At 36.9% G+C, this 13,480-nt stretch overlaps 1 protein-coding gene across 1 annotated transcript in view; it reads right to left on the bottom strand.

Moving 5' to 3' along the window:
* Nucleotides 1-5,580: 5,580 nt before the first annotated feature.
* LOC139133501 (uncharacterized) overlaps nucleotides 5,581-13,480 on the bottom strand; it is a 44,953-nt gene continuing 37,053 nt past the window's right edge. Inside the window, exons 21-26 of the mRNA XM_070700135.1 lie at nucleotides 10,129-10,238; nucleotides 9,576-9,701; nucleotides 9,127-9,387; nucleotides 8,226-8,383; nucleotides 7,560-7,721; nucleotides 5,581-6,765 (exon numbers count right to left, since the gene is read on the bottom strand). Of these exons, the coding sequence (XP_070556236.1) occupies nucleotides 7,608-7,721; nucleotides 8,226-8,383; nucleotides 9,127-9,387; nucleotides 9,576-9,701; nucleotides 10,129-10,238 (769 nt within the window). The 3' untranslated portion in view covers nucleotides 5,581-6,765; nucleotides 7,560-7,607. The remainder of the gene's footprint in view (nucleotides 6,766-7,559; nucleotides 7,722-8,225; nucleotides 8,384-9,126; nucleotides 9,388-9,575; nucleotides 9,702-10,128; nucleotides 10,239-13,480) is intronic.

Raw genomic sequence — 13,480 nt, 5'->3', positions numbered from 1 at the left:
GACCAATCAGAACGCTGTGAACAACTTTTGTAAAACAAAGCACTGAGATGCCATATGGCAAATTTCAGGTTCATTGACCTTGCTGTTTTGGAGAAGAAGATTTTTAGCTCACATTTGGTTATACCAATGTGAGGTTATCGTATAAGCTGAAGTCGATGGCATCTGTATGTATGTATGTATGTATGTATGTATGTATGTATGTCGTATGTATGTACGTACAGTATGTCCGTCAACATCAAAAACACGCAAACCGCTGCACGTTTCAGCTTGGTATTTGGTGTGTGGATGCATCCTGAGCTATAGATGGGATTTTGTTCAAATGAAGTCTGCGTTGCCAAAATTATGCAAATGAGCTTACAAAATGTGAAAATGGTCAAGAATCAATAACTCAGAACCGCTGTTTTGATTGCTTTGAAAATTTATGTGCAAGTACCTTAGGTGAACCTTATACAGTTTTATGAATATTGTGAAGATACCTTAATTTTGTACTTTTGCTGAATTTTTTGGTGATTTTTCTCATTTTCAGTAAAAATCCTTCTTCTCTGAAACTGCCAGCCCAATTGCTGTCATATTTGGGTTGGATGTTTGCAAGGGTGTTACTTTTCTTATTTGTTGAAATTATGACAAAATTGGGAAAATTACTATTTTGGAGCAATTTTGTCATTTTTGGTCAAAAAGTCTTAAACATTATTTTCATTTTAAAGCCCCTGGACAGACAGCTTTTATATTTGGTACACAGACGTACAGAGATGACAATAGTTAGATATGTGGAAATTGTCCTGAAATATACAAATTTGTATTTTTAAGACAATATTGTCATTTTTGGTCAAGAAAACTTGTTCTCAAATTACTTGTTTGATAGCTTTGTAATTTGGTATAAAGTCCTGAGGGATGTTATTAGATAAATATCTGCTCAAAGTGTTGGAAAACCCCCAAATTTGTATATTTTAGGTAATTTCTCAGTTTGTGACCTTAATTGACCCACACCAACCCAAGATATGTTGTGAGACAGTTTCAAAGGCTGTGAACATAATTTTGTCATAATCGGTATCAATTTGTAGAAAATTTGATCCAGAAAACAAAGCTAAGGTGAATTTTTTCATTGCACACCAATTTTTGCAACTTTTCTATGTAAGACACACAAGAACTGATGAGGAATTTGGTCCAGGATAATTCCAGATGTTGTAATCACCGCCCACAGTGGAAGGCATTTCACTATCTGTGACTAACTTAAGTGCTGTTTACATTAGAATGATTAATTAAACATACCCAAGGTTGTAAATACATTTCCTGTCATCTTGGGCAGCTGGCCTTATGTAATACCAAGTGGTGGAACATTTGATATTCAGGAGGGGGTAGGATCTAGAAGATTGATGAGGTAGCATTACTTTTATACCAGATCCCTTGTACATGTTTTTGCCCTCTCCCACGTTTTCTTTTTATCAACCTTCTCTGTCTATTTTTTGTTGTTGACATTTGCTTATATGTATTTAGGATCTGCTTGTCCCATTGCTATAAAAGTTGATATGCATGTTCCTAAAGATGACCTCCAGTACCTAAGTTGTAGACCTTAAGTGCTTTTGTCATTCTTGTTTTTCCTGGTTTAAATATTTCTTGAATGGACAAATTCAAACGAAATGTGAGCACAGAGTGTCCTTGACGGTATTTTTAAGTGATTAAATTGATATTTTTCCATAACTTATTTATTATGCAAAATCAATGTATCTCAGGAACTACAGGGGCTACAGGTGTGGTTCTTGGTTCATAGGGGTAAGTATGGGACAAAAAAATTCAACAATTGTCGGTTGACCTTGACTGACCTTGGACCTGCTTTCACATATCACGACTCCCATTCAAAATTCATTGCACAAAATGACTTGCAATTTTACAAATAGGTAAAACTCAAAGACAATATTTGCTTACTTTGTTACCATGCCGACTGGTCACATGACCCAGCAGTTATCTTCAATTGAAACTTTTAAATTCATCTCATTTGCATACAAATTAATCAATCAAAGTACTGTTAACAACATTTGTAGACCATGGGTCAAGGCTCCTTATTGCCATATTTCAAGGTCACAGGCCATTTCGATTTAGAGAAGAAGATTTTTAAAGCATTATTTTTCACATTTTTCAATGACCTTTGACCCGTGCTATACCTATGCAGCTAAGCTATGGCAATGGCTTATTCTGACCAATGTAAGAGTCTGGGAGGCTTGAACATTGACCAGTAGAGGACCAAATTCAAAACTAAAATTTTGGGATGCCCTCTGACTTTTGACCCTGGCAAAATACTGTACCTCATTAATTATGTACATATCTAATAATAAGGTTCCAAAAGGAGAAGGAGGTCTGATTTTCGGTACGTAGAGATAACTGTGGACTACAAATTTTTTGACAAAATGTTACATGACCCGATGACCTTTGCCCTCAAATATACATATTTGTCCATTACTCAGTAACCACAAATGCTATGCCCTTCATATTTGGTATGATGGGAGACTTTATGATGGCATATCCTGTACATCATTAATTATGCACATATCTAATTCTGGACTGACCAATAGAGATAGAGGTCTGATTTTCGGTACATAGGATAACTATGGAATACAATTTTTTTGACAAAATGTCACATGACCCCGATGACCTTTGACCTCAAATATACATATATGTCCATAACTCAGTAACCACAAGTGCTACCCGCTTCATATTTGGTATGATGAGAGACTTTATGATGGCACATCCTGTACCTCATTAATTATGTGCATATCTAATTCTGGGCTGACCAATAGAGATAGAGGTCTGATTTTCGGTACATAGGGATAACTATGGAATACAATTTTTTGACAAAATGTCACATGACCCCGATGACCTTTGACCTCATATATACATATATGTCCATAACTCAGTAACCACAAGTGCTACCCTCTTCATATTTGGTATGTTTGGAGACTTTATGATGGCACATCGTGTACCTCATTAATTATGTGCATATCTTATTCTGGGCTGACCAATAGAGATAGATCTGATTTTTGGTACATAGTGAAACTATTGATTGATTGATTGAATTTATTTGGCAATTAAAATAAAATATATAAAATGTACATTTCACATTACTGCCGAGGATAACACAAGAAAGCAATTGATGCTTATTTCCATTGTGGTCCTCGATGTTAAAAAATACAAAATGACGGATTTGATTTTGACAAGACGGCAATTGTTCTGCTTGATGTATTGGAATACATGGGGAAAATGTCATGACAATTATGTTTTATAAAAGTGTAGATAGATTATATCATTCATTAAAATCAGAGAAACATTCTTGACATTAAGTGGTCTTTTACTCCTTTTTTGAATACACTGATTGACTCACATTGTCTTAGTGACAAAGGTAAACTATTCCAAATTACGGAACCTGTATAATTAAAGGAATTATGCCACAACCTTTTACCCTTGGAATCTTGAAAGATGCAACACTATTTCTTGTATTGTAACAGCTTATGTATCTTTGTACTTGATTTCTCATGTAATCGGGAGCATGGTCATTGAAGATATTATGCATATGATTAAGTTTAAGTTGGTTTACTCTCTGTTCAACAGGCAACATACCTACTTGACGGAATTCGCCCGGCCCAATGTGAGCTCTAGGCGGGACATTCAACAGAAATCTGATAACTTTATTTTGAGCCACTTGTAGCCGTGATTTAGATCGTTTTGTAAGTCCAGAGTACCATGCAGAACAAGCATAATCGAAGTGACATTGAATCAGCGCCGAGACAAGGAGCTTCTTTATATCAAGCTTAAAATCCCTTGCATTTCTGTAAAGAAATTTCACTTTTTTAGAACATTTACTGACAATATCATTTACGATGGAATCACCCGACAGCGACTGATCTAATTTTACTCCTGAATATGCAACTTGCCGCTTTGACTCAATGTCAGTTCCACAACACTTGACCTGTAGTTCGTTTGAATTTTTCAACTTTCTTTTTGTTCCAAATAGAATTGACTCGGTTTTACCGAGATGCAAAGACAGCTTGCTGTCAACTAACCATTCCTGAATTGTCTCCATTTCAATACTCAACGCCTCCTGTATTTCATTTATGTCTTTGCCAGATACAAACAAAGCCGAATCATCGGCGTACAATAGAATCTTACACTTAACAGCTGCTGGCATATCATTTACATAAATTAAAAATAAAAGCGGTCCCAGTATTGACCCTTGTGGCACACCACATGAAATACACTTTTCAGATGAGATGATTCCATTTACGTCAACCACTTGCTTGCGATCAGTTAAATAGGACTTAAACCAACTTACTGTGACACTGTCAAGACCCACTGCTCTGAGTTTATGTAATAAAACGTCATGATTTACAGTATCAAATGCTTTCTGTACGTCAAGCATAACCATACTTGTATAATTGCCCTGATCACACTCACGCTTGATAACATCATAGAGATGAATCAAACAGGTGTCAGTTGAATAATTGGGACGAAATCCAGACTGCAGCTCATACAGCAAATTGTGTTCAACAAGGTAATCATTTAACTGATCAAAAACAAGCCGTTCCATGACCTTAGACATAATGTTAAGTACAGATACTGGTCTATAATTACCAACTTCAGTTTTACAATTTTTCTTAAACAGAGGAACTACTCTAGCCACTTTAAGGTCATGGGGATAACTATGGGCTACATTTTCAGAGAAAAAATGGAATACAATTTTTTTGAAAAAACGTCACATGACCCCAATGACCTTTGACCTCATATATGCATATATGTCCATAACTCAGTAACCACAGTGCAACTCGCTATGGAATACAATTTTTTTTTGAAAAAACGTCACATGACCCCGACGACCTTTGACCTCAAATATACATATATGTCCATAACTCAGTAACAGCAAGTGCTACCCGCTTTATATTTGGTAAGATGGGAGGCTTATGATGGCACATTTTTTCACTCATTAAATACGTGCATATCTAATTCTGGGCTGGCCAATAGTGATGATTTTCGGTAAATAGGGATAGCTATGGACTATATTTTCTGAGACAAAATGTCACTTGACCCAAATGACCTTTGACCTCACATATACATATATATATCCATAACTCAGTAACAACAAGTGCTACCCTCTTCATATTTGGTATGATTGGAGACTTTATGATGGCACATCCTTTCACTCATTAAATATGTGCATATTTAATTATTGGCTGTCATCGGGGTCAGTGACGTTTCGTCAAAAAAAATTGTATTCCATAGTTAACCCTATATACTGAAAATCAGACCTCTATCTCTTTTGGTCAGCCCAGAATTAGGTATGCATATAATTTTTTTTTGACAGACACAAGACCCCAATGACCTTTGCCCTCCAATATGCATACATGCCTATAAATAGATAACCACAAGTGCTATACCTTTGATATACTGTATGATGGAAGACTTTATCGTGTTGCATCCTCTACCTCACTAAATATGCATTCTTGGCTACGGTTATGAATTATCACTCTGGTACCTTTTCACACTGTTTTCAAATGCTTGGGCCCAGTGAAGCTGCTTGTAGCTTTAATTTTAATAAGAGTGTCAGCGTCCATTTATACAGTATCGTAGCTATGTCGGTTACCGATGCCATAAAGAACACAATAAGATAACATACAATACTATGATTTCAATCGACATTAGAAAAGTACAAATTATCACTTGCCTGTGCGCTGCATGCCACTATTCAATAGTTTCAAACTCAATCCATAAATATACAGCTCAATATGATAAGTGGTTTGATAATAATGAGAAGATGGAGGTAGTATGATGCAGATTTCCCTCCAAGAGAAGTTTAGGTTACTGGGTTCATTTGTTTCAATGTGTAAACGAGCTGTTGCTCCCGTTCTGGTGTTTTGTGGCGCCACTATTGTTTTAGAATGGTATTTACCCAAGGACGCTAATTTCTCGGAAATATTAGGAAATAATCAGTAAAGGCAAGGAAGATTAATGGTAATATGACAGTAATATAACATTATGATGATTATGACAGTATTGTAATCGTGGCGGCTGACATTTCCAACCCATCGATCGATGATACGCTACATGTTGGCCAAACTATTGTTGCCCTGCCATTGTGTTTTGAAGAAAGCTATGCTCACTGAAACAGCAGTGGTACGAGACAGGACCTATGAAACTTCTCGCTTTTATCACAGGTATAGATTCGTGCCACATAGTACTGGTACACTGTTGTGCATCTATGTTCCTTTCGATATTACATCACAAATAGTGACTTTATCAATAATGGTGCAATATGAACTATCTGTGACTTTAATCTTTTTTAATTGATAATAAGTAATAAGATGCAGGTTGAAATTTATTTCAGCGACTTTATTCAAAAGTTACTTTATTCACAATGACAGAAAAAGTCTTAATTCTTATAAGTAAATGTTGATCCAAGTGGGTGAATGTGTTTTTATTTCCGCTATCCTTTGACACATTGCCTTATCAGGTAATTATAAAAAATACAGCGGTAAGAATTGAATGCCAATATTCATTTCAGTAGAAAAATTAAAGTTTCCAATTAATGCTCGACATTACAAGACTGCAGTCTAGCTTATATATTCCCTGGGAGTTTTCAGGTGCATGTAGCTGTGCTTTACCGAGGAATAGTACCCACAAAAATGTAGACTTGAGAATCCGTCTTAAGTATTCCAGGCATTCCTACGAATCGTCATTGGGTGGATTATTATGTCTTTCTTTAAAGGCTTCAGTGAAGAATCTCTGCAAGTGTTAACGTTGTAGTTGTCATGTTAAACATACAAGGAGATATTGCATTGAAATAGAATGTGCCTCAGGGACAGATATTCGGACCATCAGAATGTTACAGTACTTTTCTGACCTACCGCTTGTATGGGGTTCATTTTGAAGCTCGTAAAATTACTAAAGTTTTCAGTCTTATTTTGAAATTAATGTTCTCCCATAGAGATAGCGCTAGCAGCCTATGGCAGCCATTTTCAAATTTCAATTATCAATGTTGTTCGATTTATTGAAAGATGTCTAAAAAATGGTCGACCATGGACAACTTCCATCCAATTTTGCCTACACCGTGTAGAAAAACCTCGGGTCAGAGGTTTTAGGTGGGCTACTGTTAACCCCTGACCCGAGGTTTTTCTACACAGTGTAGGCAAAATTGGATGGAAGTTGTCTATGGTCGACCATTTTTTAGAAATCTTTCAATAAATCGAACAACATCAGCAACTGCTCGTTTGCAACAATATTGGTGAAAAAAGGATCAAAAGATAGCGATAATGTCCCTTTAAACGAGATGAATATCCAACACTTCGGATCTCGACGTGAATAATGTGCTAAAAGTGCCGGATTACAACTATCCAACTAATGTTGGCTAAGGGTGTTGACAGATGCACAAGGCGATGCTTCTCTGATGCAAGTATAGTGAATTCCAATATCAGCACACTGGCGCTCACTGTAATATCATTGATCATGGGGCAAGACGAAAAGAAACCTTCATTGATGTAGTCAGTGTACAACTAAGGTTCGAAAGAATTTCGACTCACCTTCGCAGATAGTTTTAGCAGCGACTTCTTTTTCTTCTCCATGGATAGTCAATCGAGCCTTGTAGACTCTTCCAATTCCCCTTTACCAATCGGCTCTTCCTCACATATCTTCAAAGCTTTCTTCTCAACATTCAAAACCAATGCTTCTTTCGGCAAATGTTCCTGGTAAGCGAAGATAGACAAGTACTTTGAATAAAGAACAGCCATAACGAAAAGAATGTGACAGCAAATACATATCTACGAAAATCAGTCTACTTACAGCTTTTGTACGCCTATCATTCAGTTTTGCTTACCCTTGTACTGACGAGTATATGTAAAAGAAAATGTAGATGGGCAATTTTAATTTTCATCTTCATCTGGACGATGACTCCCCTATGACAAACATTTGAAAGGTCCCTATCAAATGAGGTGTCTTGGCAGCATCGCGTAGTTTACACGAATATTCCTACAATATATCATCAAAAGGATATTTTTAGCTAATAAATAAAATATAATAAAGAAATTTCACTTTAAATCATACTATCTGATGACCAATACCATGCAACGTTTGTGCTCAACGTGAATTAAATGAACGTGAACGTATAAGGGAGTAAAAATCTTCATTGTCTAAGTAAAACAAAGTATGCCTTAACATTTATAAATTATATATTGTAGTGAGCATCTTGCCTTTAGATAATCCTCAAAGTCACTGTCTTGTCTGTCAACAGGAGCGTAAGGTGTTTTCTTTCGGGCAATACATTTATACAGAAACAGCATTAGAGCACACAAAAGTACTCCCACCAGTGTAATCCATGAATAGAGTGGTGTAGCTTTGATAATTCCGGCTGCAAATGATCAGTTTGCGAATTAAAGTCAGCTTTTGGCCCAAAGGAAAGAATTTTGACTGGTCATGCAATTGTTCTCAATAACGTTCAGGGTTATTTCATAGTTTGTGAATTCGTTTGCTTATTTGCCATCGTCTTACAGTGGGAGTGTATGACTATCCCTAGCATCGATACATGTCTGCCGAATGATGTGGCACTGTTGTTCAAAACGATTGCCAATACTCTGATACACAAAAATGTAACTCTATAGATTGCTCTGCCTACATCCATTTCCCTTGATGTACAATGCAACGTACAATATATTGCTAAGACAAATGGTTTGGCGTGGAATAAATGAACTTTATGTGTAAGAACATGTCCATAATTTAAGTTGAAGAACGCTGTTGGCCTTAAGAGTGACTAGGTGTTCAAACCTTGCTAAAAAACTGAATAAAATGGCGTTTCTTTGTATTTTTCTTACCATCGGTAAACTTTCAAATTTTATATCACAGATTTAACCGTCTTATTCTGCGTGTGCATTTTGTTTGTCATCGGTCTATTCTGTTTCACTGCTTCTTCGCAAGTCGAATTTAAAATTGTCTTCTAGAATGAGGTGTTTTTGTTTGACAAGCACTATGCCCTTACTCAAATGAGAGAGTAATTCATTTCAGTGGACCTGAGAAAATCATCGTAAGTTGTATCAGAATGTGTTACATGTCCATTTGTATAAAGTGCTCATCATAGAGACATTTAAGGGAGCTTACCATTTCTTTTCTGTTTAGCAACAAATACTGAAAAATTGCAAAACGCCGTATTATTCGACTGATCCGAAGCCCAGATGATGATGTCATGCTTGCCAATGCCAAATCTCTCCCCCGATTCTCGATTTGATCCCAAAACAACTGGCTTATTGGAGTTATCAATTATAGGGGTGTTCTTCCAACTCACTATAGCTGAGTTGTCGTCAGCGTCTGCCAACACTGTTTGGTTCGCTGGACAGTCAGTGATAGTTGGTGCTTGGACGTCTGTTGGATAAAATGTAAAGACTGGGTCACGTGTTGCAAAATGTCCAGCTGTCAAAAATGTCGGTAGTGCATTCTAGAATGATAATATAGGCAATATGACCAAAAGAAAATAAAACAGTTTAATACATAAACAAATACTGAACAATTGAGTACCTAATTCAAAATGCGTATAAATTGAAAGTTCTCACCCAAATCGCATTTTTCCCCGGTCCATCCATCTAGACAAATGCATCCTAATGATCGATCACATCGGACGGCATGTTTGCAATTGCGTGTGTTGTTGCAGAAATCACCAAACAAGCTTTCCGCATATTCTATGAAGAAAATATATATGATGTCGTCAATCGATAAAACATATGCTCAATTACATGTGATATGATCAGGAGACAGATACAAATACTCAGCTGGATGAAAGTTAGACTATTTGACAAACACCATCCATTTCATTACTTGAAGCGACATAAACTTTGTTTTGATATATTTTTCTGTATTTTTATTTTGTTCGTTGATTGCAGTTTCGTTATCTGCAAAATCAATTGAAATGAATTACAATGATGGCGATGGAAGCTAATTCAACACAAGAACTCATTTTCCAGAAAGCAACACTGCATGTTGTACAATACAGATCCCAACACGGTACAAAACAAACTGCAAACATCAAGCTAACAGGTGGAATATACGTTTTACGTTAGTATATCTTTGCGATCGTGTTCAGTCATCAGCTTCTAACAGAACATTTACCTGCATAGGTAACATTAGTTTCAGCAGTGTATTCTAATCCATCTTGATCGATGACTGAACATCTGTAAGTACCAACTCGCTCTCCATCAAAGTGAGTTATCGTTAGTTGGCTGAAATATAAGAAGAATAGTTTTGGATGACCATTTCTTAGCTGACCATATAACATTCAAAGGGATTGGATATTTTCAATTTTTTTCAAGCATATGTCAGCCCTTTTTGTGACAAACGATTTGAAATCCTAGCTTATCCATACTATTTTGTTCGATATTAAAAAAAATAGCGTCAATGATGACACTGTGCTCCTCAGTGCATTTAGCGGTAGGGATTTGGGGAATGTTGCTGAGAAAGATGCAAAGAAAGGGTTGAAATGTGAAACTGTAATAAAACCTATTGTTTTTTTAGCAGTGAGCGTCCAGCTTGGTAAACACGCCATCTTGTACATGAAGGCAAAAAACATAATTTTCACATGTCCACAAAACTTGGAATTTGCATAGATGTACATAGATCATCCAAATTGATTTATCTGCAAGATTTTGTATGTTCCTTGCTACAAAATTCTGACCCAATTGAATTATAACAGGAAACATGCACGCATGATCGGACAGTGTGGACTGTGTATTGGATGGCACTACATCTGCCGTGATGATGGATTGCCAGACGACCACACTGCATCAAAGAACTGTAGTTTAAAACGAAAATATAATTCTAAACATTGTCATTGACAATGACATAGTAATAGGAGTATTAGTCTTGATGGGGCAGGGAAATGTGGTCATTAAGAAGTATCACTGGAGTGTATATGTTGAGATCTATGGGCACATAGGTCTATGTCGTTGTTCCCAATTTGAAACACATGAGGCATGTCTAAGTTATGGTTCTAAATTGGGAAAAAAGATCAGACCTGTAGCTGTATTGGCCAGCCAAGAAATACATATGCGCATAATAAATGAGGTACAAGATGTGACATCTTAAGGTCTAATATCCTATCAAAATTGAAGGGTATAGAACTTGTGGTTACTGAGATATGCATATATATGTATAATCAAGGTCAAAGGTCATTGAGGTCACATTACATTTTGAAAAAAAAATGTATTGCTAATAAATCCCTATATGCCAAAAATCAGACCTCTACCTCTATTCGCTTGCCCAGAATTAGATATGTGCATAATAAATGAGGTAAAGCGTGTGTTGTCATAAGGTCTCCCATCCTACTAAATATAAAGGACATAGCACTTGTCGGACTTATTTATTGACATAAACGTATATTTTAGGTAAAAAATCAAGTTCACATGACATTTTGTCAAAAAATTTCTATCCTATAGTTATCCCTATATACGAAAAATCAGACATCCAGCTCTATTGGCTTGCTCAGAATTAGATATGCACATAATTAATGAGGTACAGTATGTGGCGTCATAAGGTCTCCCATCATACCAGATATGAAGGGTGTGGCACTTGTGGTTACTGAGTTATGGACAAACATGTATATTTGAGGTCAAAGGTCATTGAGGTCACGTGACATTTTGTCAAAAAAAATTGTATTGCTAAGTTATCCCTATATACCAAAAATCAGACCTCTAGCTCTATTGGCTCGCTCAAAATTAGATATGTGCATAATTAATGAGGTATAATATGTGGCGTCATCCCATCATACCATATATGAAGGGTGTAGCACTTGTGGTTACTGAGTTATGGACAAATACGTATATTTGAGGTCAAAGGTCACCAAGGTCACGTGACATTTTGTCAAAATGTCTGAGATATCTGTGTGAAAGGATGGACGAACGGATGGACGAACGGACACAATAACCCGGACACCATGACCCAATCTATCAGCCCCTGGACTTCATCCATGGGGACTAAAAACTGTGTCAATGCATCCTTTTTGCACTAGAATACGATGAGAAACTAAATTTTTATTAGGGGCCCAAGCCGACCGGCTGGGCCCCTATTGGTTTCGTAGGAGTTCAACTTTCTTCTTCTGGTTCTTCCGCTCTTTTTTTGTCGACCTAGAACTCAAACACCGCTTACCGCAAACTTCTGAAACTTGCAGGGCTAATAGGTACCTGTGAGATCTCGTGCACCTGGGTATACAAATTTCGATTGGTCACGTGACCTGGCGGCCATATTGGATTTTCCGAAAACCTACAAATGGCTTCTCCAGAATACCCAGGGGTCTAGTCGATTTGAAATTTTTTTGTATAGCAAGCATGGCCTAAGGTCTTAAGAATTTGCCAATAAAATCGCATGCGGTCACGTGACCTTGGCCGCCATATTGGATTTTCGAAAAATACCCATTTAATCTTTAAAAATCTTCTTCTCCAGAACCAAAACACCGATTCGACTGAAATTTCACATGTAACATCTTAAGTGTGATCTCTTTCAAGTTTGCGAAAGGCGCTTGGATCGGTCACGTGGTTTGGCCGCCATATTGGATTTTGAGAAAATCGTGATTTAATCTTCAAAAATCTTCTTCTCCAGAACCAAAACACCGATTCGACTGAAATTTCACATGTAACATCTCAAGTGTGATCTCTTTCAAGTTTGCGAAAGGCGTTTTGATCGGTCACATGGTTTGGCCGCCATATTGGATTTTTGCGAAAATCGTGATTTAATCTTTAAAAATCTTCTTCTTTAGAACCAAAACACTGATTCGACTGAAATTTGACATGTAACATCTTAAGTGTGATCTCTTTACAGTTTGCGAAAGGCGTTTTGATCGGTCACGTGTTTTGGCCGCCATATTGGATTTTGAGAAATCGATGATTTAATGTTTAAAAATCTTCTTCTCCAGAACAAACACACCGATTCGACTGAAATTTGACATGTAACATCTTAAGTGTGATCTCTTTCAAGTTTGCGAAAGGCGTTTTGATCGGTCACGGTGGTTTGGCCGCCATATTGGATTTTCGAAAAATACCCATTTATTAGGGGCCCAAGCCTACCGGCTGGGCCCCTATTGTTTTATAGGAATTCAACTTTCTTCTTCTTCTTCTACTTCTTCTTCTCTCTTCCGCTCTTTTTTTGTCGACCTAGAACTCAAACACCGCTTACCGCAAACTTCTAAAACTTGCAGGGCTAATAGGTACCTATGAGATCTCGTGCACCTGGGTATAAATTTCGAATAGTTGCGCGTCCTGGCGGCCATATTGGATTTTCGAAAAATACCGATTTAATTTTAAAAATCTTCTTCTCCAGAACCAACATACCGATTAGCTGAAATTTTACTCATGTCATCCTTAGAGTGATCTCTTTCAAGTTTGCGAAAGACGTTTGTATCGGTCACGTGATTTGGCCGCCATCTTGGATTTTACGAAAATCGCAATTTAATCATTAAAAATCTTCTTCTCAA

Source organism: Ptychodera flava, chromosome 5 (assembly GCF_041260155.1).
Source record: "Ptychodera flava strain L36383 chromosome 5, AS_Pfla_20210202, whole genome shotgun sequence".
In the NCBI taxonomy this organism is placed as follows: Eukaryota; Metazoa; Hemichordata; class Enteropneusta; family Ptychoderidae; genus Ptychodera; species Ptychodera flava.
Note: the sequence above shows the minus strand (reverse complement) of the source record. Positions and strands in the feature narration are given on the sequence as shown.